General features: G+C 40.2%; 1 protein-coding gene across 1 annotated transcript in view; it reads left to right on the top strand.

The window, feature by feature from the left end:
* The window catches only part of FRK (fyn related Src family tyrosine kinase), a 98,499-nt gene that overhangs the window by 56,749 nt on the left and 19,036 nt on the right, over positions 1-22,714 (top strand). Inside the window, exon 2 of the mRNA XM_052645829.1 lies at positions 3,103-3,224. Within this exon, the coding sequence (XP_052501789.1) occupies positions 3,103-3,224 (122 nt within the window). The remainder of the gene's footprint in view (positions 1-3,102; positions 3,225-22,714) is intronic.

Raw genomic sequence — 22,714 nt, forward strand, 5'->3', positions numbered from 1 at the left:
TACTCCAATATCCTCAGAATGTTTTAAAGTTTGCCTTGTATATTAGGTCTTTAATCTATGTAAAATTATTGTGTATGCTGTAAGTAGCATCAATTAATATTTTCATATGGATTATGAATGGTACCAGTATCATTTATTGACTAATCTATACTTCCATCCAGAGAAGGCAATGGAACCCCACTCCAGTACTCTTGCCTGGAAAATCCCATGGATGGAGGAGCCTGGTGGGCTGCAGTTCATGAGGTCGCTAAGAGTCGGACACGACTGAGCGACTTCACTTTCACTCTTCACTTTCATGCATTGGAGAAGGAAATGGCAACCCACTCCAGTGTTCTTGCCTGGAGAAGCCCAGGGACGGGGGAGCCTGGTGGGCTGCCGTCTATGGGGTTGCACGGAGTCGGACACAACTGAAGCGACTTAGCAGCAGCATAGATTCATCCCTAATTTGTATGTTTGGTTCTGTTTGAGTTTTTAATTATGTTCCATTATTCTATTTACTTATTTATGCAGTGATGGAAAAAATAAATTTCTATTTTTCTATGAATTTATTCCATCGCCACCTTGGAACACTTCCAACCAGTTCAGTTCAGTCACTCAGTCGTGTCTGACTCTTTGAGACCCCCTGGACTGCCGCATGCCAGGCCTCGCTGCCCATCACCAAGTCCCGGCGTGTTCAAACTCACGTCCATCGAGGTGGTGATGCCATCAGACCATCTCATCCTCTGCTGTCCCCTTCTCCTCTTGCCTTCAATCTTTCCCAGAAGCAGGGTCTTTTCAAATGAGTCAGTTCTTCACATCAGGTGGCTAAAGTATTGGAGTTTCAGCATCAGTCCTTCCAATGAATATTCAGTCCAACTCTCACATCCATACATGACCACTGGAAAAACCATAGCCTTGACTGGATGGACCTTTGTTGGCAAAGTAATGTTTCTGCTTTTTAATATGCTGTCTAGGTTGGAACATTTCCAAGCCTTTTATAATTTCAGTTGGTCAAACAATAGTCTACGGATATTAATTTGGTTCCCGTTATTGAATCAGTGTGGTAGTCATTAGTGTAGTCCACCCAGTGTTTCCAAGTTTTCTGCCTTCGAGGAAATAGTAGGATTGCATTTTCTCTTTGCACTTAGGCATGAACATACAACTTATTTGTCCAGAGGCTCATTCTTGAGCAGAAGCTTTAAATAGAAGCTCCAGAAGCCAGCCTGTGATTTGCCACAGTTTCCAAGCCTGCCCTCCTGGCCAGTCATGGAAACATGGAGATGGAAATTCTTTGGTAGACACAGAGATGGATGTAGCACAGATGATCTCCAGTGGATGTGCAGCTGAGCAAAAAATAAATCTCTGGTGTCTCTAAACCACTGAGACTTTTGGAGTTGTTCATTGCTCTAACATAATCTGGCATTTCCTGGCTGATATAGTTAATATTATATAATTTGAAATTTGATAATTAGGAAAATGGTAAACAAACATCTTACTTTTGTCTGGAGGTAATTATATTTTAATGTCCTTTTTTATCAACTTCTTCCACTTCTTCTTTCAATTATATCACCTTAGTGCACTCATACTCCCTGATACCTGTGATCTCTTCAAACAATTGGAGCCAATTTTGAGGGCCACTCCCAGCCTGCAGTTCCTCACTCAGCCTGTATCTTTTCCCTCAAGCCTACATTTCCTTTACAGGGCTTATATTTTAAAAGATGATAACCTGGAAAGATAAATGTTTTACCTAAAATCTTTAATGATAAAGATAAAAATTATGACCCCATAGTGAAAGTTTATTCATGAAAATCTGGCTATCTCAGTTTCCTCTTTATCGTACTGGTGCCTACTGACTTGACATAGTCAGTTTCAAGCTGGCTCTGATATTAATATCCATAATTCTTTGTTGGAGTTGATCACATTCTCATTTACTGACTCTTGTAGTTCTAGAATGTAATGGATAAGAGGGTAAAGATAAGAAGTGGAGGGGACACTGAGAAGATGCTACCCAGGCAGAAGTATCTTTTCCATATAATCTTTCCATGGATGAAGGGGCTTCCCTCATATCTCAGTTGGTAAAGAATCCACCTGCAATGCAGCAGACCCCAGCTCAATTCCTGGGTGGGAAGATTGGCTGGAGAAGGGACAGGCTACCCAGTCCAGTATTCTTGGCTTCCTTTGTGGCTTGGCTGGTAAAGAATCCAGCTGCAATGTGGGAGACCTGGGTTCAATCCCTGGGTTGGGACAATCCGCTGGAGAAGGGAAAGGCTACCCACACCAGTATTCTGGCCTGGAGGACTCCATGGACTGTATAATCCATGGGTTGCAAATGGTCAGACATGACTGAGTGACTTTCACTCACTCACTCCATGGATGAAAACTTCCTTCTAAACATGCAAAATCATTTTTACATTACTGGAGGAGTTGACAGCGATGGACGTGGAGAAAGGTGGAAATTAAAGCTCAGAGAGGGACTTCCCTGGTGGTCCAGTGGTTAAGAATCTTGCCTTGCAATCAGGGGACATGGGTTTGATCCCTGGTTGGGAAACTAAAATCCTGTATCTCATATACTATGGACAGCTAAGCCTGTGTGCTGCAAAAAGGAATAATAAAAAGAAGCAGCAGCAGCAGAAAAGCTCAGAAAACTACATTTTTGACTGTTCTCAGTTTGATGCGAAGTATATGAATCCCTGGATTGAAATGTTTGCCTCTTAACAGGTGTTAGGAGAGTTAGTGGACAGTCTGATGGTGATGATGAGCAATTTTGGATCATGGAGCATGGCAGACTTAACCATGCAGTGGTAAGCCCACCTTGGAAGCTTTACATTTGACAGAAAGTGAATACAGTATTTCTCAGACAAAATGCACGTGTGAGAAGGGTTGTCATAGCAGACATCACCCGAATTCCTGTTTTTTAATGTATTGAAGACTCCTGATGAGGATTGAAGACATCCAGAAAAATCATGTCAAGTATCGAAAGCTACCATTTGTACCTGTTATAGTTTCACTGAAGAGTATCAAGCCTCTGTGATATTGAAATACTTTCTTGACAAACTTCTTCCTCCTTAAAAAAAAATGAATGTTGATTGGTTAATTAAAGTTCATCTCTCTCTCTCTTTTTAGATGGTTCTTTGGAGCAATCAAGAGAACAGATGCTGAAAAACAACTATTATATTCAGAAAATCAGACGGGAGCTTTTCTAATCAGAGAAAGTGAAAGTCAGAAAGGCGATTTCGCCCTTTCAGGTATGGGAATTGTTCTGTGTGAATTAAGTATGGATATGAGAGTCTGTAGTCATGTCCTTCTGTGTGAACATGGACATGTTAATTTTAAGTTTGCCTTATTTATCTTCAGAATAGTACCAACAATAAATGTACCGAACCACTCGGGTAATATAAAAATTAGCAAAAAAAATTCTATCTATGGTTAGAAGTATCTGTAAATAGTTTCAAATACATACTCTCTAGGTATGAAATGACAGCCGTATGGATCTGCCTATGTTTTCACACTTTTGCATTATCTACTAGCCTATCCTTCCAGAGAAATGATAAGCAAGAAGCAGAGTCTAAACTTGTCAGAATTGATCTTGCCATAATACATTTTTTTTTTACATTTCATTTGTATTTGCCTGATAAATAGAAAATGAATTGAAATCCTGAATGCCAATGCACTTAATTAACCCATGACATGTAACATTTGGTCAAATGTAGTTTTCTGGCTAAGAGTCAAGTATGTATTTACTTTATAATATCTTAGAAGACAAGAAGCGCAGGGGACCTCAGAGTCATCTTTAAGCATTACAGGTGCTTGTATATTAGGTAGTCATCAGTCAAAAGCTAGATTAAATGTTTTAGATCCTAGCATTAAAAATATAGAAGAAGAATATTTCCATGAGGAAAACACAGGAAAAGTAGGATTACTTGAGTCATATCTTTAAATAATTCCCAGACTACAGTGACTCTTCTGAACACTTTCTAAGTAGAATATTATGGAACAAAACAGCTTTATAGGCTTAGAATAAAATTACAAGGATATTGGCTGTTATGTTCTGAGAATACTCTAGCGCTTGCCTATGGATTTAGGAAGCTTTGTAGGCTCTACTTGGAGACCAGCATATTATTATAGATTCCTTTCCAATGAAGTCAAGCCATTTAGAGTCTTGCAAACAAATTATCTGATTGCTGTATATTCACCCGGGGGCAAGTAAAAGCAGACCTTTATGTTCTGCTGAAAGGGAAATTTTCTCATTAGCCAGAAGGAGGGTGATACAGGAGAAAAATGGGGAAAACTGGTCTTTGATATATCTACATTCAAACAAACAAATGAGTGAACAAGCCAATTGCTGACTTTGATTACCACTAACGATCTTCAGGTATATCAGTCATGAATTTATTTCTTGGTGCAGTTGTCTCCTAATCAGTCTGAATTGATGGCCTTCAATTTTGCTGACAGTTGTGCCACTAAAGGAAGGCAAATAATATTCCTTTTCTATCTCTGTCTTTCCCACATGAGTGTTCCTTCGAAGTATTGTCTTTATTCCACCAGTGGCAATGGTTCGTAGCTGTCAGAGCAGAGCTTCATGAGGAAGCGTGATTTATTGGTGCTGGGGCAGGCGCTGAGAAGCAGCAGCCCAAGGCTGGGGTGGGTGCTAATCGGCTCGTTGTGATCCTTGCACGGCTGTCAGCTCTTGTGAGGTCTGCGTTGATCCGGGGAGAGAGTTAGGGCCGTGACACCTCTCATAATGGCATGACACTAATTAGCTGTGAATTAGAGCGGTGCTTTTGGATATTACATATTATATGTGGTAGCCAGAGAATCTGTCTTCATTAGATGCATGACAGGTAGTTTTAGTGGCCTTTACTGTTATTTGTCATTGGTAGAGAGTTGTTTTTCTGATGAAAAATGTAAAATTCTGACTGCATGTCAACTGGTTCGGCTATTTCTTGACTTCAATCAATTACTCTAAAGGAAATGATTATTGTTATTGCCATTAATATTAATTTGATGTTTGGTGTCCCATAAGCATTTATATTTTTGTTTAAGGCACACTTTCAGAAAAATACACCTTGAGGAATAAAAAATGACTTTCAGTTGAGTTTTTCAGAGAAAACACTGCATTGCACATAGTGCTTTTACTTTAGGTTAACTCTGCATGGGAAAATCTCTAGAGGAGGAGAGGGAGTTCCAGATTCATCCTCAGTGAAACCCTTTCAAGAGCAGATGATACTAGACTGAAAATAGTCGAAAAACGACCACCCTGAAGACATGAGACACAGGGTTCATCACCAATATTCAGGTTGATGCATCTAATAGCTGCTATCATTTTTTATACCATCTATTTCTGGAACAGACGTTTGAGTGCCTACTCTGTGCCAGGCCTTTGTTAAATCGAGGGCATCAAGGAGAGCAAGGCACTGTCTCAGGAGGGTTATAACACGGCTGTCTCGTTGTGAGACGAGAGGGCCAAGTGTAGGAGATGGCATTAGGAAGGTTTCACAGAGGAGGCCGCCTTTGGGTTCAGTTTGTGTCACAAGGTAGCAGAGTGACAGTGATTATTTCTGGCAAGGCCAACGCACAGAGTTGTGACATGTCTGGTGTTATGTGGAATGCAGGGTGGGAACGGGGAAGGATAGAACAGGTGTGTGTGTGTGTGTGTGTGTGTGTGTGTGTGTGTGTGTGTGTGTGTGTATGTAAAGCAGTGATGGAGGAGAGCAGGAATGGCCAAAAATGAGCCTGAAAAGTTGGAGCTGAACTGTTCAGGGCCTTGTACACCAGCATGAGAAGTATGGATCTTTTTCTCTAGGTTCAAATATGGAAGGAGGTGTTGGGTAGAAAATGCCTTGGGCTAAATGTTGGTGGCAGTGTGGAAAGCAGAACAGGCGAACGATTTGTAGGTGATGGTCTGGGGAGAAGGGCTTCCCTGGTGGCTCAGATGGTAAAGAGTCTGCCTGCAGTGCGGGAGACTGGGGTTTGATCCCTGGGTAGGGAAGATCCCCTGGAGAAGGAAATGGCACCCCACTCCAGTATTCATGCCTGGAAAATCCCATGGACAGAGGAGCCTGGTAGGTTATACAGCTCATGCAGTAGCAAAAGTTGGACATGACTGAGCAACTTCATCCACTCTGGAGAGAAATGACAGGTAAACACAGAAGCATCATCACGCTGTCTGAAATCACAGGTGTGAGGCAGCAGAGTCAGTCAGCATCCCATGGAGTGGGGCCTGGGAATCTACAATTAGCCAGCTGCACTGCTGCTTTGCTTGTCCCCAGAAGCCGCACGGCCTCTCTGTTACTCTCCTCTTTTTATAGGGCAAGTGCAGGAGTGGCCTTAGGGCTCTCGAGAGCAGCCTGAGTTTGTGGTTGTTGTTCAGTCGCTAGGCCATGTCTGACTCTTTGTGACCCCATGGATTGCAGCACACCAGGCTTCCCTGTCCTTCCCTCCCAGAGTTTGCTCAGACTCATGTCCATTGCATCGGTGATGCCATCCAACCATCTCATCCTCTGTCTCCCCCTTCTTCTCCTGCCCTCAGTCTTTCCCAGCATCAGGGTTTCTTCCAATAAGTCTGTTCTTTGCATGTGGCCAAAGTATTGGAGTGTCAGCTTCAGAATAAGTCCTTCCAAAGAAAATTCAGGGTTGATTTCCTTTAGGATTGACTGGATTGATCTCCTTGCTGTCCAAAGGACTCTCTTGTCTTCTCCAGCACCACAGTTTGAAAGCATCAATTCTTCAGCGCTCAGCCTTCTTTATGGTCCAACTCTCACATCCATACATGACTACAGGAAAAACTACAGCTCTGACTATATGGACGTTTGTTGGCAAAGTGATATCTCTGGTCTTTAATATGCTTTCTAGGTTTTTCATAGATTTTCTTCCAAGGAGCAAATGTCTTAATTTCACGGTTGCAGTCACCATCCGCAGTGATTTTGGAGCCCAAGAAAATAAAATCTATCACTGTTTCTATGTTTTCCCCGTCAATTTGCTATGAAGTGATGGGACTGGGTGCCATGATCTTAGTTTTTTAAATGTTGAGTTTTAAGCCAGCTTTTCCACTCATCTTCTCCTGTGAGCACACCAAAACTGCAACTAGCTGCAACATCCATCAACAGGAGGACGTTGGAACCCACCAAAAAAGATACTCCATGTCCAAGGACATAGGAGAAGCAGCAATGAGATGGTAGGAGGGCGAAATCACATTAAAATCACCCGCCAGGTGGGCAACCAACAAATGGGAAGAACAATAATACCAAAGAATTTCTCACACTGTTGCAAATGTTCTAGGCCCCACATCAGACTTCCCAGCCTGAGGATCTGGCAAGGGACTGGGAGTCCCCGGGGAATCTGACTTTGAAGGACAGTGGGATTTGATTACAGAACTTCCACAGGACTTGGGGAAACAGAGACTTGTGGAGGGCACAGACGAAACCTTGTGTGCACCAGGAGCCAGGGGAAGGGAGGCTGAGCCAGACCTGCCTGCGAGTGCTTGAGGGTCTCCTGCGGAGGCGTGGGTCGGCGGTGGTCTGCTGTGCGGACAGGGGCACCGGCAGCAGCAGCAGACCTGGGAGGCTTGTGTTGGCATAAGTCCTCTTTAGCTCTGCCATAGAGCCCGTGGACTCCAGGACTGGTTTGCCTTTCCAGGAATGGGTCGCCTCAAGCCAAACAACTAACAGGGAGGGAGCCCAGGCCCCCCCATCAGCAAACTGGATTAAAGGTTTACTGAGCATGACCCTGCCCACTAGAGCAAGACCATTTTCCCCACAGCCAGTCCCTCTCATCAGGAATCTTGCACAGCCTTCTAGCCTGATTTTAGATATCAGCTATTTGCAGGGTGGTTTGGAAAGCCCAGCTCCTCTGGGCTTTGGCACTGTGGGAAATTGTAGCTCCTCTTTTGTGGAAAAGGAAACCATAGGACCTGTCAGAAGTATGATAGAATTCAGGTGCAGCCCTTCTTACTGCTCAAAGGGGGAGGTGGGGGACAGGCCCAGTGGGCCCAGGATCATGCAGTTTAGAAGGAGCTCCTGGGGCTTTTTGCTAGAGAGTCCTGCTTGTCTCTATCAGTGATGGCTTGAGTCAGGGCAGAGGTTTAGCAAATAGAGGATAGGACATGGGGGTGAAAAATTTAAAAGATAAAGCTGACAGGAATTGGTGGCTGATGAGAAATGAGGTAAAATAAGGGAGAATGCATAATCTAGGGTAACTGTGATTGGGGGAAACATGATGAAGTCCATGAGAAGACATACTTGGAGAGAGGAGAGGGAACCAAAGGAAATTAGTTCAGAGGTGTTTGAAGCAATTGCAGGAGGGCATATCTATTTTTTAACTTGTGTCTGCTGAACTGAGAACTCACTGTGATACATCTCCATTACAATGAACACGTAGGTCCCACGGAATGTGCAGCACTTTTATAATAGCACTTTGTGATTGCTCTGAAGCCTGCTATCTACTCTTAGGTAGGTCTCTGCAGCAACATAATTTAATTTTTAAAATAAATATGCTAGAATTTTTAGAACTGATGTATCACACAAATAGCAGAACTGCCTTTATAGAAAGGATATCACACATTATGTGAAAGGCCATAGCTGGGGCAATTTAATATGTTAATATGTTCATTAAGGGCAGCTTCAATACTTGGAAGTGGCCAGAATCACTGGAAGAAATTTCTGAATCATATGTTAAATTTCTGATTAACCTGAGTGATAGCATAGGCTTCCCTGGTGGCTCAGAGGTTAAAGTGTCTGCCTCCAATGCAGGAGACCTGTGTTCGATCCCTGGGTCAGGAAGATCCTCTGGAGAAGGAAATGGCAATCCACTCCAGTATTCTTGCCTGGAGAATCCCGTGGACGGAGAAGCCTAGTAGGTTATAGTCCACGGGGTCGCAAAGAGTCAGACACGACTGAGCAACTTCACCTTACCTTAGTGATACCATGGACTTATAATATGGTAAATATTTCTGCATGCCTTATAAATTCATTCTGAAGGCAATTAAAAAAATAATGCAAACAACAACAGCTTCATTAGGGAAGGAGTGTACCCTTTCATGTTGACCTTGTGTGTATCCTTCACGTTGAACTTACATATTCAAAGATTCATTTAAATTTATGAATTACTCTTTCAGCATAGGTAAAAATGTGCTTTTCAAACTAGGTTATACACTCCTTGAGCCGAAGCGACATACTTTTATTGCTTCTGTTTCATGCTTCTTCTCTATCTCCACAGTTTCTAGAACAGTTTGTAAAGATGGTAGATGCTCCAACACTCACGTATTTACCCTGTCATCTACCAGCAGCAAAGATAAGCAAGGCCATTGACACTTTCTTAAACCTCAGAGGTCTGGACCGTGTAAGATCACAAATAATCCTATGTAGCGACTTAGCAGCAGCAGCAGCAGCTGTGTTTCAGACTTCTTTTAGAAAAAAGACAGCATCTTACCTTAACAAATTAGTTGTTTCCAGGTAATAAGACTTGCAGGGAAGACAGAATTGGAGAAGGATGTCATTGGCATTGTGGCCCTGTATCTCTCTGCCTGGCCCAGAATTCATGCCCAAATTCACTTTTCACTAACCGCTGAGATACCACTATTGCTCCCAAACTTTCTAAGACCTGCTGACTCATTCTAATCTGATGCTGACCAATGGTAAAAGGCTGTGTGTTTCATTATCAGTCCCCCCAGCCTCCATTTAGTTTTCATTTAAAATTAAAGTGGACATAGTGGCCACAAGAGAATGTCAGGAATTCTATTACTATTAGCCATGGATATAAATACAATCGTATATCCCAAGGAGGGGCAAGTAATAATTGGTTGGAAAAAAAGTGCTCCTTCAATTTATTATGCAATGAAATGTCTATGGATTCTAGGAGCATTTTGCTATTGGTTAGAGATGTTTTGCTTTTTAAAAAGTGCACACGGTGCAGAAAAAAAATTCTATGTTAACAATTCCAGTACCTCACATAAAATGTATTAAATTTTAAACATGTTGGTGCCATCTTAGAAAATGCCTTTTAATTAAAATCATAATTTAGTTATGTTCAACTTAATTGCAAATATCATTGCCCATAATAGCAAGTGGTGTTTTTTGGTAAGTAATCATATTATGCCTGTCTTTTCTTAACGTTACTACTGATGAATTATATTTCAGATGTTTTACTCTATACAGTTAAATTAACATTTTATTATGTAGTACATATATCTGTGTTTATGTCTGTACACACACACACACACACACACACACACACACACACAGATACACAGGCAAAACCCATTTCTTTCTAGGCACCCAAATTCAATATGGACTATATTTTTGGATAGTAAGACACTGCCAGATCTGAGGTGTCAAACCAGTTCTTTCTGGATCTTGGGCTTTGATAATATATGAACTTGATGCTCTCAAACTGGGGAAAAGGGGGAAGGATTAGGAGAAGAGTTGAGCAGGGGAATACAAAAGGAGGCATAGATAAGGAAGAATATTTGAGGCATGGTGCTGAGTTTTTGATTGAACAGGAAACTAAGATATCTTGACTTTGGAAATGAAAGTCAGAGACTCACAGGCCTTCCAGTTCCTCCTCCTTACCACCAGCCTTGAGAAAGTTACTTTAGTTTATATCTCAGGGAAATAATAACTAAATAAATGTTTATATTTCAAAGTTACCTGATTCTTCAATAAATTGTCCAAGGAATTTCTTTTTGTTACACTAAGTGGAGAAAACGTGTTATTGAAAAAAAAAACAACAACAAAACTGTAACATTAAGCCTAACGAGAACATTTCACACGGTGTTTACACAAACATGGATGTTGTCTACAATGCTGAATGCTGTATGTCTACCGTTATTTTAAGACCAAAACACCACGCCAGCTTGTACTTTCTGGTCCCCCCTCTTCGCAACTGCAGCCAAGGAGGGCTTTCAATCAAGCATGTGCTCCCTCTAGTGGCATGTCAAGAAATAGCATGCCGTTACGGAAACAATAGAGGTTTTTTAGCTTAGATTTTCTGTTTCCACGACTCATTAATTTATAGAAAGGGGAAGAAGATCTGATTTTTAGTTGAAAAGAAGTTTCTAATTTTAAAATATCTCTATCATCTTGTTCTATAAATAAAACCACATCCAACTTGCAATAATTTTATTAATTTCAAAAAATTGACCAAGCTTTGTATTTTCTTAATGATTCAAGCTATCTATTTTCCGTGTCCTGATAGTTACATAAGATGTGTTCATGATATACAGAGTAAATGAAATAGACACAATCCAATTTAATAAATGAGTAGCTCTAATTTTTAAACATGTATTTCAAATGATACATGTATATTAGCTACTTTATAACTATTTGTCAGCACTGCATCAATCATGAAATCATTTCTAATGCATCTTAGAAACAAGCTTTGCATCAGGTTATTAGATGCTTTGGCATGGGAACTACAAATTAAGAAAGTATTCTGTTGTCTTAAAAGCCTAGCCATGGAAGAGACTAAATTTATTTTCCTATTTGTTTCAGTGGGTCAGGGACCTTCCTTAAATCATCTTTCATAGCTATCTCCTTTTCACCCACAGAAACTTTAAAAAATCTTTTGCCAGAAGTAAAATATGGAGAAAAAAACATGAAAGAAGCAAAAAGTATATTTCTATTTTATGATTTTAGTAAGCATCACTTTCTTTATATCTTTTACGTGTATAATCCTGAACAAAATGATGATCCAAGCCTTAAAGAACTTGTGATTTATTCATTCATTCATCAAATACTTATTTAATGCCTACTATGTGCAGTTGGTATTCAGAAGGCTGGACTACAATGGTAAACAAGACAGTCCCTGCCCTCATGAAGTGTTCCTTCTAGTTGGCAGTGGAGGGGAAATGCCAACTAATTAGAAAAGACGCACTTTTATAGGAAAGGTATCTACTTATTTGTTATGTTAACTCTGGTTTTTACAAGACTAAGCAAATAGTTGAAATCAGGGAAGACATTTTGATTTTCTATACTGAATAATGATGGATTGGAGTAGAAATGAGGATTGCTTTCTTACGCTGGAATTTGAGAGAAATCTGGAAGCAGAATTTTATTCTGAGGTTATCTAGGTTGGGACAGTGAGGTCATCAGAGTGACAGCTGGATTCTCCCATCAACAGTGATAAACTCAGCAGCCTGGCTACAGGGGTTTGGCTTTTTTCTCTTAGTAGCAATGTGGCTTTGGGCAAATCACTTAGCCTCTTTGTGCTTCAGGTTCCTCCTTAGCAAGCAAGCAAGAGAGAGTTAGTTGCTCAGTCGTGTCCAGCTCTTTACGACGCCATGGACTGTAACCTGCCAGGCTCCTCTGTCCAAGGGATTCTCCAGGCAAGAATCCTGGAATGGGTTGCCATTTCCTTCTCTGGGGGATCTTTCCAACCCAGGGATTAAACCAGGGTCTCCGGCCTTGCAGGCAGACTCTTTACTGTGTGAGCCACCAGGGAAGCCCTCTTTAGTAAAATGGAGATTAAAGATAGTATCTACCTCCTGGTGGTGTTATTTGGATTAGATGAGTTAGACGAGTTAATGCATGAAAAGTGCTTAGAATACTGCCTGGCACTAAGCTGGAATGTAAATACATGTTATTGCCTTTAAAATTCAAACCTAAGCCTTTGGAGAGCTTGTACCATGATCCTAGCTTAGTGTCATGGCTTAATGATGGGAATCTGAACCTATCAATATGATCATTGCTGACTGGGATGGCAGGAAGAAGATATTGGCTTTTGTTCTTTGCTCTTTGAAATTTGTGCTGTAACTTCAGCACTTTGCTGTGTTTATTTTGGTAATTTAGGTTGCAAAAAATGAGGGTTGGATACTTTAATAAAGCTGCTATTGGGTGGGAGGTTGCCCAGTAGACGGGGCAGAATCCTAAGCGTCAAGCACTTTACTCCACATACAGCCCACCGTCTTTCCCCGCAGGTGCCTTTGTCATAATGAGTCTTTAGAATTTTCAGATTTTATTTAAATGTTTAAGTTTGTGTCCCAGTTTTCTCTTCTGGAAAGTAGCAGTCATACTTTTTCTCTACCTCATTCGAATGTTATGATGACTATATTTATTTCCTTGTTAGAATGCTAGACATTAGAGAATCTGAACTGGAAAGGACTTTTAAGACACTTATTTTGTAATTGATGGAATTGGAGACAAGCAGAGTAAGTTGCTCATCAAAGGTAACCTAACTAGATCTGAGCATAGCTAGTTCCGAAATTGGATCTTTGGGCAGCTTTGGAATCTTGTTCAGAAGTCACATTGCTTTCTTTAAAATGTCCTGTATCAATCAGATTTTGATCCTGGATCTCAGTGGTTTACTCATGTGACATGTTGCTTGGTCACGCTCGGTTAGATTCTGTCCCAGATAGAAAGCCTAGGTTTATTTCCATATAGCTTTCATTCTGGGACTTAGGTCAAAGGAGTAGCCACTGTCCCAGGTATGGCACTCTCCTGGTGGAGAGCAGAAGATTGAAGGGGCAAGGTGGGAGGAGACCTACTCTTCAGAGTCTTTACAGCTTTTGCTGGGATGTGCCATATGTTGTTTGCCCCCACTCCATAGCAAGTCACACACCCACATCCTGTCAAAGGGATGGGGAAGGATGCTGCACCTATTAGAAGCCAAGAGAGAATGATTGATTCACTGGCCTCACGTCTCACGTAATTGTGGTATGTGTGCATGCTCAGTCGCTTAGTCATATCCAACTCGTTGTGACTCTATGGCCTATAGCCCACCAGGCTCCTCTGTCCCTGGAATTCTCCAGGCAAGAATACTGAAGTGGGTTGCCATTTCCTTCTCCAGGGGATCATCCTGACCCAGGGATTGAACCCATGTCTCTTACATCTCCTGCACTGGCAGGCGAGCTCTTTACCACTAGCGCCTCCAATTAAATGCTATCAAAGGGCTCAAAAGCCAGTAGGAGAGGTCCAGTGTAAATACGCAGGAGCAACACTGTGGAATGAGTTCAATAGCAGAAGTCTACTAACAGTGGGATATGAAGGACCAAGTGAGTCACTTTGCTTGCTCAGGTCTGGAGGCTTAACCGAGGAGGAGAGCCTGAGCTGGACCTTGAAAAATGAACTTGTTTCTAATATGTAAATAGAACAATATTCTAGTTGGAGTAAATAGTTCGTGCAAATGCACAGAAACAGGAAACATCATGGTGCCTTCCAGAAACTACCAGTAAGTGTTTAAACCTTGAGGGTAGGGTGCAGAAGAGAATTCTGTTACGGTATATGACCATTAGACAATGGGGCAGACTTGAAGAGCTTTAAAAAGGAGAATCATAAATTCAGATCTGGGTTTTAGAAGGTGACTCTGGTGACTGTGGAAGATGGACAGAAATGTTGGAGACAGGGAAAGCAGTGGCCCAGAAGAGAGAAACTGAGAGGACACGCCATAGGGTGATGGTAATGGGGAGTACAAAGAGATAGGATATAATGCTCAGTTGGAGATGAGAAATCAGGAAGGCAGAGGAGTCAGGGGGTGATCCTTGAATCTCTAGCTTTGCTGTCTGGGTTTCAGGATGGCAATGCTATTCGCTGAGAGAATATTCAAGTGGGGAGGAAACTGGGGAATAAGATCATGGGATTTAAAGTTGTGACTTGGTACATCTGAGGTGCCCGCAAGGGTCTGGAAGGTGCATTGGAGAGAGAGTGGGGAGTCATCGTACTTTTAGTCCAGTCAGCTGAAGCTGCGTGTCTGCAGCGTTACCAAGGATAGTTGTGAGAGCTGAGGTGGTGGTCCAGGTCAGAACCAACACAGAAGGAGAAGATGTAGGCAGAGACGACTCAGAACTGGTAAGAATAAGACAAGTGAAATCACAGCATTAGATGGAAGAATGTTCATCCTATGTTTCCCTTAAAAGGTGTCAGTTGCAGAAATAGACCTTCTCTGTAGCATTATCCTCATCTCAGGATTAAATAGTACCCATAAGCCTACTTGCTCTCAGAGCTGTGAGCAGTGACTTGTGAGAGTAGCCTAAAAATACTCGCTGTTTGGCAATAGAAGGAGACAGTTGGTGGAGGGATTAAGTGTGTGGTGTGGGATTCAGCATTTTCTTGCCTGGTTTCGACTCACAGAATGAATATTTACCTGCTTTGTATCCAGGGGAAATTTACTTAATCTCCCATTACTTTGTTTTCTCCTCTGTAAAACAATGAAGAAATATCCACATCCCTTAGGGTTGGTATGAGAATTAAATAAAATACGACATAAAAAGGCACTTGGCACAGTGCTTGCTTAAGGCGGGTGCTCAATAAAAATCCAATTGGTTTTATGTTTGTGCGTAAAGAGTACCACCTTTTGCACAGGAAGATGAAGGTGTTGACCTCCCTTGCATTGAAACATGTACTTTGAACTCTTTTTCTGGGGATAGTGATGAATCATGGTGAGTATCCGTGGTTGTTCACCTGATTCATACCTGAACTAGTAAGAGGCATTAGGAAGATGGTTGGCCAGCCTTCCAAAAGCAGCCTATGACTAGGAGATGGTTTGTCTCTATGTGACATGTTTACTTGAACATGACCAGAGCTGTGTTTGCCACCAGCTATGACAAATGAAGCCAAATCTAAACAGACTTGTGTACACTTCACCTAATACTTGTCTGAAATAAACAGCAGGAACACATCTTTTATCAAGGGTCCTCATTGGGTATGGAGAATGAGAGCTCTCTGCTTTTGGAAATGCAAAGGAATAATGAGCAAATGACCAAAAGTTGTCTTGCATATGTGAAAACAATGAAAAATGGAAGGAGACAGTATTCTGCTTTGAAAATCAATTAGTTAATACATGAGAAGGTCCTTTGTATTTTCCCAAGGAGGTAAACATTCATTTCAAAGTGTTTCAGTTATCCTTCATTACATTTCTCCATGACTTTCATCATTCTGTTCGATATGTCTGCTACTTACTGAGATGGGGTGCAAGGAAGGAGAAGAGGGATTCAGGGCTTGAGTTCTCCATCACAGAGAAGGCTTCCTGAGAGTTTGGGGGTGAGTTTGGTAGGGAAGATAAAGGTGGTATTCTAAAAGTCCTCAAACATTCCTCTAAGAAATCAGTCAATTATTTCTTGAAAAAAAGAGAAACAAAACAGGAAACAGGAAATAAATTGTTAAAGGTTTCTACTATTTCTACTGTCATTAACAGGACACCCTAGATGACTAGATTTGGATTCCAGCCCTGCAAACTACTAGCAGTTTATTTTGCAATTCGAGGTTCATCAGTAAAAGAGGGATTTAGACTCAGTCATACGTAAAATTTCTTGCCTTTCACGTATCATGTTTTCCTTTTTTTGATAGACTAGTAGAATTTGCAAAAACTGTCTAGACTAACTGCTTTTTCCAAGAAATCCCTTATAATTTTAACTTTCTAAGTGGAGCATTAAACCTCCCAGAAACCCCAGAGAACCAGCCTGTTCCAGTGTGGAGCAATTCATTTAATTAGAAATTCTTTCTTATGTCTGGCAGATATGCCATTTTATTTGATTATATATCATTTCATTTGATTATATATCATTTCATTTGTGAATGTGTTTACTTCTACAAAAGCTTTCAAGTTGGCTTACATTGCTGAAACAGAGCTAAACATAAAAAAAGCAAACATTTAAAAAAAAACATAAAATACAACTAAACATTAAAAAAGACAAATCAATGAAAAAGAACAGAGAAATAGATCTTGCTGAGCTTCTAATGGGAGATAATTACCACAATTTAGAAATCAGTTTAGCTTGGGGTTCTCTTGCAGTTAAGGCAGAAATGGAACCATATTGTGCTTCTCACTGGGTTATGTGAGAAGAGATGCATTATGATTTTAAGTGTCAAGTTCAAAGAGAAATGAGTTCATAGAGGTCTTTATATAAAGAATATCAAGTATCTTAATAGCCAGTCTTGAATAATGTGTGTGGACATTGTCTCAGGTGGTTAATTATGTTGCCTCTCTATAAAGTGGGAAGCATTATGCGTATGCTTTTATTTTAAATTCACTATACTTTTATTACAGTTGGTTTGAAAAAACAGAATGAGTAAAATATTCACGAATCTGCCAATCTAGCACAACTATTATCCTGTTGGCAAATTAAATCATCTTAGCCCTCATGCGATTACGGTTTTCACAAGGAACCTCAGCTGGGTTTCTTCAGCAGGAAAGGACCCCGGGACATAGCAGCAGCCAAATGTATCCTCATGTTTGCAATTATACTCTTAATTTTTTACCCCACTTATTACACTGAACACATTATATATTTTTCTTGTTACTATATAATTTTTATGATTTTATTTTTAATTCTCAATTTTAAGATTTGCTGCAATTTACCAGTCATTTCATGCTATAAAAATGTTGCATAAATATCCTTACACTTATTGCTTTCCCTATTTTGGATGATGAACAGTGTTTAGTTTCCCATACAATGCTTTCATTGAATTTCAAGTTGGAAATTGGCTCACCTTAGTGGACAGTCTAATAACCAGCCCTTTGCAATGTGTAGATGTATTTAGTCTTAAGAATGTTGATGGTGATATTGCTTATTACATTTTCTGTGTTTTTCTTTATGAGAACTCATGCGAGAGATTTCTCTCATTTCAGTACAGAAATCATGTGTTTTTTTGAATCAGAATTTATTAATATTTTCTTCAGGGAATCAGGTAACTGAATGATTTTCCCTCACGGCTGTGAGCTGTCAAAAATGCAGAGAGCCAAATCTTTGGTGCATATCTAGCAAACATGAATGGAATGGAAATCTAAAGAATACCTTACATACAGTATACCAGCCTTGTTTCTGGAGTCATCATCCTTTTCTTTCCTTTTTGTCCTATTTCCTTCATCCACTTCCCTTAAATTTTATTCTATTTTGATGATTTATGCAAGCTTTTGGAGCTTTCTGGAACAAAGCAGAGATATAACTAAATAAATACATGTAAATACTTGAATTATTTCCTTAGGGTAAGTTTTGAAAAGTAGTGGCTTTCATGTCACATTAAATCTTAACCCAGTGAAAAATTTTCTGTAGGAAACTGAGATAATATAATCCATGGATGTAAATTCCTGGTGATTTATTGCCAATGTAATACTAAGTGAGAAGTTAGAGTCCTGAGAGGAATAAAGAGTCAGATTGTTTCCCAGAGACTTTCTGTGCAATATCAGTTCAGTTCAGTTCAGTTCAGTCGCTCAGTCATGTCTGACTCTGCGACCCCATGGACTGCAGCACACCTGTCCATCGCCAACAGGCGACGTTGAGCTTACTCAAAGTTTAAGCTGACTCAAACTTTTACTTACAAGTTTGAGCTTACTCAAACTCATGGCCATCGAGTCAGTGATGCCATCCAACCATCTCATCCTCTGTCATCCCCTTCTCCTCCCACCTTCAATCTTTCCTAGCATCGGGGTCTTTTCCAATGAGTCATTTCTTCGCATCCGGTGGCCTAAGTATTAGAGTTTCAGCTTCAGCATCATGTCTCTAGCTCTGTGCAATATCAGAGGCTGCGAATGCTCTTTTCATGTAAAACTGTGGTAGATGTTTTTAAATTAAATTATGACAAAACATTGATTGCTATAATTATGTATTAATTAAAGTGATGCTCATCTTCATATGATATCATAGGTATAAACAACAAAGTTGATTATTTTGTTCTGAAAATTTAAGAGGCATCTTTGACGGGGGATTGGCCTGCGTTTGTAAGGAATTAGACCATATAGGTCTTGAAGATAAGACCAGTGGTTTTCTCAAAAATATTCTAAGTATTTGGACAGACATGTGATTCAGGCTCATGGATTTCTATGCTATATAATATGGAAGAGGCAGTTGATTTTTGCCTATAAGTATAATTGTTTAGATTGTCTTTGACTAAAAAGTATGTCAACAGGTTTCCTGGACCAGTAACAATGCTGGAAGACCTCAGGACTTGAGAGCTATCAGATGTATCCTCAAATAGCTTTTCTCAAAAAATTCTTAGTTCAATTCAGTTCAGTTCAGTCGCTCAGCTGTGTCCGACTCTTTGCGACCCATTGAATCGCAGCACACCAGGCCTCCCTGTCCATCACCAACTCCTGGAGTTCACTCAGACTCACGTCCATCGAGTCAGTGATGCCATCCAGCCATCTCATCCTCTGTCATCCCCTTCTCCTCCTGCCCCCAATCCCTCCCAGCATCAGAGGCTTTTCCAATGAGTCAACTCTTGGCATGAGGTGGCCAAAGTACTGGAGTTTCAGCTTTAGCATCATTCCTTCCAAAGAAATCCCAGGGCTGATCTCCTTCAGAATGGACTGGTTGGATCTCCTTGCAGTCCAAGGGACTCTCAAGAGTCTTCTCCAACACCACAGTTCAAAAGCATCAATTCTTCGGCGCTCAGCCTTCTTCACAGTCCAGCTCTCACATGCATACATGACCACAGGAAAAACCATAGCCTTGACTAGAATCCTTAACTGGAGTATAATTGGTTTACAATGTTGTTTTGGCTTCTGCCGTACAACAGCGGGACTCAACCATAAGTATACATATGCCCCGTCCCTCTTGAACCTCCCTCCCATGCCCCACCCTTCAAGTAGCTTTTTTTAGTAAGTTGTTGAGTCACCTAATATAGATATTCTCTTAAAGAGTCTTCACTTAACCCAACAGTTTAGTAGTCAGACTTACTGACTGATGTTCATAGCTCACTGGATATGCCTTGCAGGGAGGCAGGTGACCTTGGGTCACCTGACCACATGCAGTTTTATACATGAAAAGAGTCGAATCCATTTGTTCTCTTTGGTTTTGGTGGATTTTTTTTTTTTTCACCAAAAAAGAACATTTCTTCTACATGATGCCACTTTAATATTTTTAGATAGCTGTATCAATACTTTGTTCTTTCAAAACTACTCGTCCTGGAATTCTACTCTGTTTGCTGTAGAACAAAATACAGTGCAAAACGGATGTTTGTTTTGGATTCTGTTTTAATGGGAGCATCCCTGATAGCTCAGTTGGTAAAGAATCCGCCTGAAATGTAGGAGACCCCAGTTTGATTCCTGGGTCGGGAAGATCTGGGGGAGAAGGGATAGGCTACCCACTCCAGTATTCTTGGGCTTCCCCTGTGGCTCAGCTGGTAAAGAATCTGCCTGCAATGCGGGAGACCGGGGTTCGATCCCTGGGTTGGGAAGATCCCCTGGAGAAGGGAAAGGCTACCCTCTCCAGTATTCTGGCCTGGAGACTTCCATGGACTGTCTAGCCCATGGGGTCGCAAAGAGTTGGACATGACTGAGTTTCACTACTTTCACTTCTGTTTTAATGGGGGATTCAGTATAATGACTCAAATATTATTTACTTACTGGTGTAGAACTATCTTGACATAATTTCTGAAGCAATGGCATAGTAGGTGTTATAATGAGTGTAATAGTTTTGAAAAGTACAAACCAACCTACTAAAGAGAAACCAAATGAACAGGGGTTTGCATGTGTAGAAGTTCTCTCACATGAATTTATAGCAGCTTCTTTACTTAATATGTTTGGTAGCCACTATGGTCTGTAGTCATTATTGTGCAAAGAGTGGAAAATTTTACTTTGGAAGTAGCTCTCTTTCGTTGACAATGCTATTTGATAATACTGATATTCTAATATAGTATTCACACATTGGACGTTTAGAAATATCTATCATCCTTTGTGAATAATGACACTCAAACTACCCCTGTGGGAGTATATAGATAAGATCATTATTTTCATTTTCTAGATAAGGAAACTGAAATGAAATTCTTTGCCGAGGGTCAAAGAACAAATCACTGGCAGAATAAGATTAGAGGAGTGAGTTCTTGATTTTCAATCATTTGCTCAATCATCTAAGTCACATTGTTTTACTCAGTATGAGAGCAGATTATTATCAGTCAGTAGGAATAAGGCTGTGCTCAGATGATGCCAGAAGACCAGCTGAAAAATGAAAATCTGCTCACTCAACCATTTGTTTATCTGCAAAATGCCAAACTGCTCATTATACTGATATTTTTCACTAAGCCTAATAAGTTGTCCTCATGTCTTGCAGACACAGCCTCTAACTTAATGTTTATACTGCATTCTACAGTTAATTTCTGGAGGCTCTGTCTTTTAAAAACTTAATTTTGGAATATCAGAATTATTTAATATGTTCTGAATATGTTAGTCATGGTAAATTGAGGAAAAAAACTCTTTGAAAGTGTTTTTTGATGAAATATCACTCCTTTGTGCAGTGGTAAACAAACACCTTTTCTAACATGCGAGACTAAAATAAGATCTCACCATTAGGAGAAAACCGGGCTTCCATAACTGCCACCAACTCCTTGTAAATGCATTTGGGCCTGGCATATGCGACTGAAATCATAAGACTGCATCTATATCACATGGATTTCTGCACAATCAGGTACCTTGGTTGTGAAGGTGGCCAAAAAAAAAAAAATATAATCAGGTGACCAGTGTTACGATCTCTATAGAAGGGCGTGGGCAGAAATAGCTGATTTCTTTCAATGTTCAATAAGCCTTTATTGTACTCTGCATACATGCTTACCTGCATCGTGCAATATATCCTAATTCTTGGACATGTTCTGGTAGATAAATCAGTTGACAGGTGAAACATTTTCCCCTGGGTCAAACAGTATACATGCAAGTCAAGATGCAAGCTTAGGATGTCTGGCCTTCTAGTAGCTCAGTTCATTCAACTGTGCTTCTCCTGGGTTTGTTGATGGATGATTCCATTGTGTATAGCTAGCCTTGTATGTTTTGCAGTTAAACTACTAAAATACTTTAACTAGTCTGAACTCATAGTAATTCACAATAAGTATGGCATAAGCATTATCATTCACTTATAGCCTGTAGAATGTAGAATAGGTTTGGTTCAATAAAAAAGATCACGGTGAACTAGAACAGGAATAGAAAATTCATTTTTCCTTGGTTCTGAGATCTTCTGAATTCAATCTTTATTAGGAATGGACAATTTACAAATGTGTGGACCCATTACTAACAAATTAAAACCACTTTAAGAAAACAACATGAATTTTGAATTTGATTACTCAGGACTATAACATTAAAAGTGCTTTCATCCTAACCCAGTGTATTGAATTTACCTTAGGTGGCTTCTGTGATCTAATTTTAAAATATATATATGCATATGTGTATGTATATATATATGTATGTGTGTGTATATATATATATATCTTTTAGTCTTGCCTAGACTGAAAGCTTGAATGAGCTATACATAAATCATCTGTGATGTTGATCAGAGATGAAGTACATATCCTGTGTTATTGCAAAACTTAAAAAATTAGATATAAACATGAATGATTGTCTTTTAATGGTATTTATACACTGGGGTTAGGTTTGTTTTCCTCTATTTAAAAATAAAATTCTGGGGAAGTCTTGACTTCAAAGTATTGACATTTGTAAAATTTGTTGCTGTTGTTGTTTAGTTACTAAGGCGTGTCCGACACTTTGCCACCCCACAGACTGCAGCATGCCAGGCTTCCCTGTCCTTCACTATCTCCGGGAGTTTGCTCAAATTCATGTCTGTTGAATCAGTAATGCTAACTATTTAATTTTGCAGCAGAAGCTTACATTTTATTTCAAATCTAAAAGTTAGTGACATCGTTCATTCAACCAGCAAATATTTGTATTAGTTGTTACTCTGTGTCAGGCTCTAAGTAGGTATTAGTTCATGACACAGAGACCCTGTAATTCACAGAGCCAGCTCTACTGAGATAAATCCACCATCACAATTAACCTGGGTGATGTGGGAGAAAGGAGCTGGAAGGGTACATGCAAGAGGGTGATGGGA

Source organism: Budorcas taxicolor, chromosome 9, assembly GCF_023091745.1.
Source record: "Budorcas taxicolor isolate Tak-1 chromosome 9, Takin1.1, whole genome shotgun sequence".
Classification (NCBI taxonomy): domain Eukaryota; kingdom Metazoa; phylum Chordata; class Mammalia; order Artiodactyla; family Bovidae; genus Budorcas; species Budorcas taxicolor.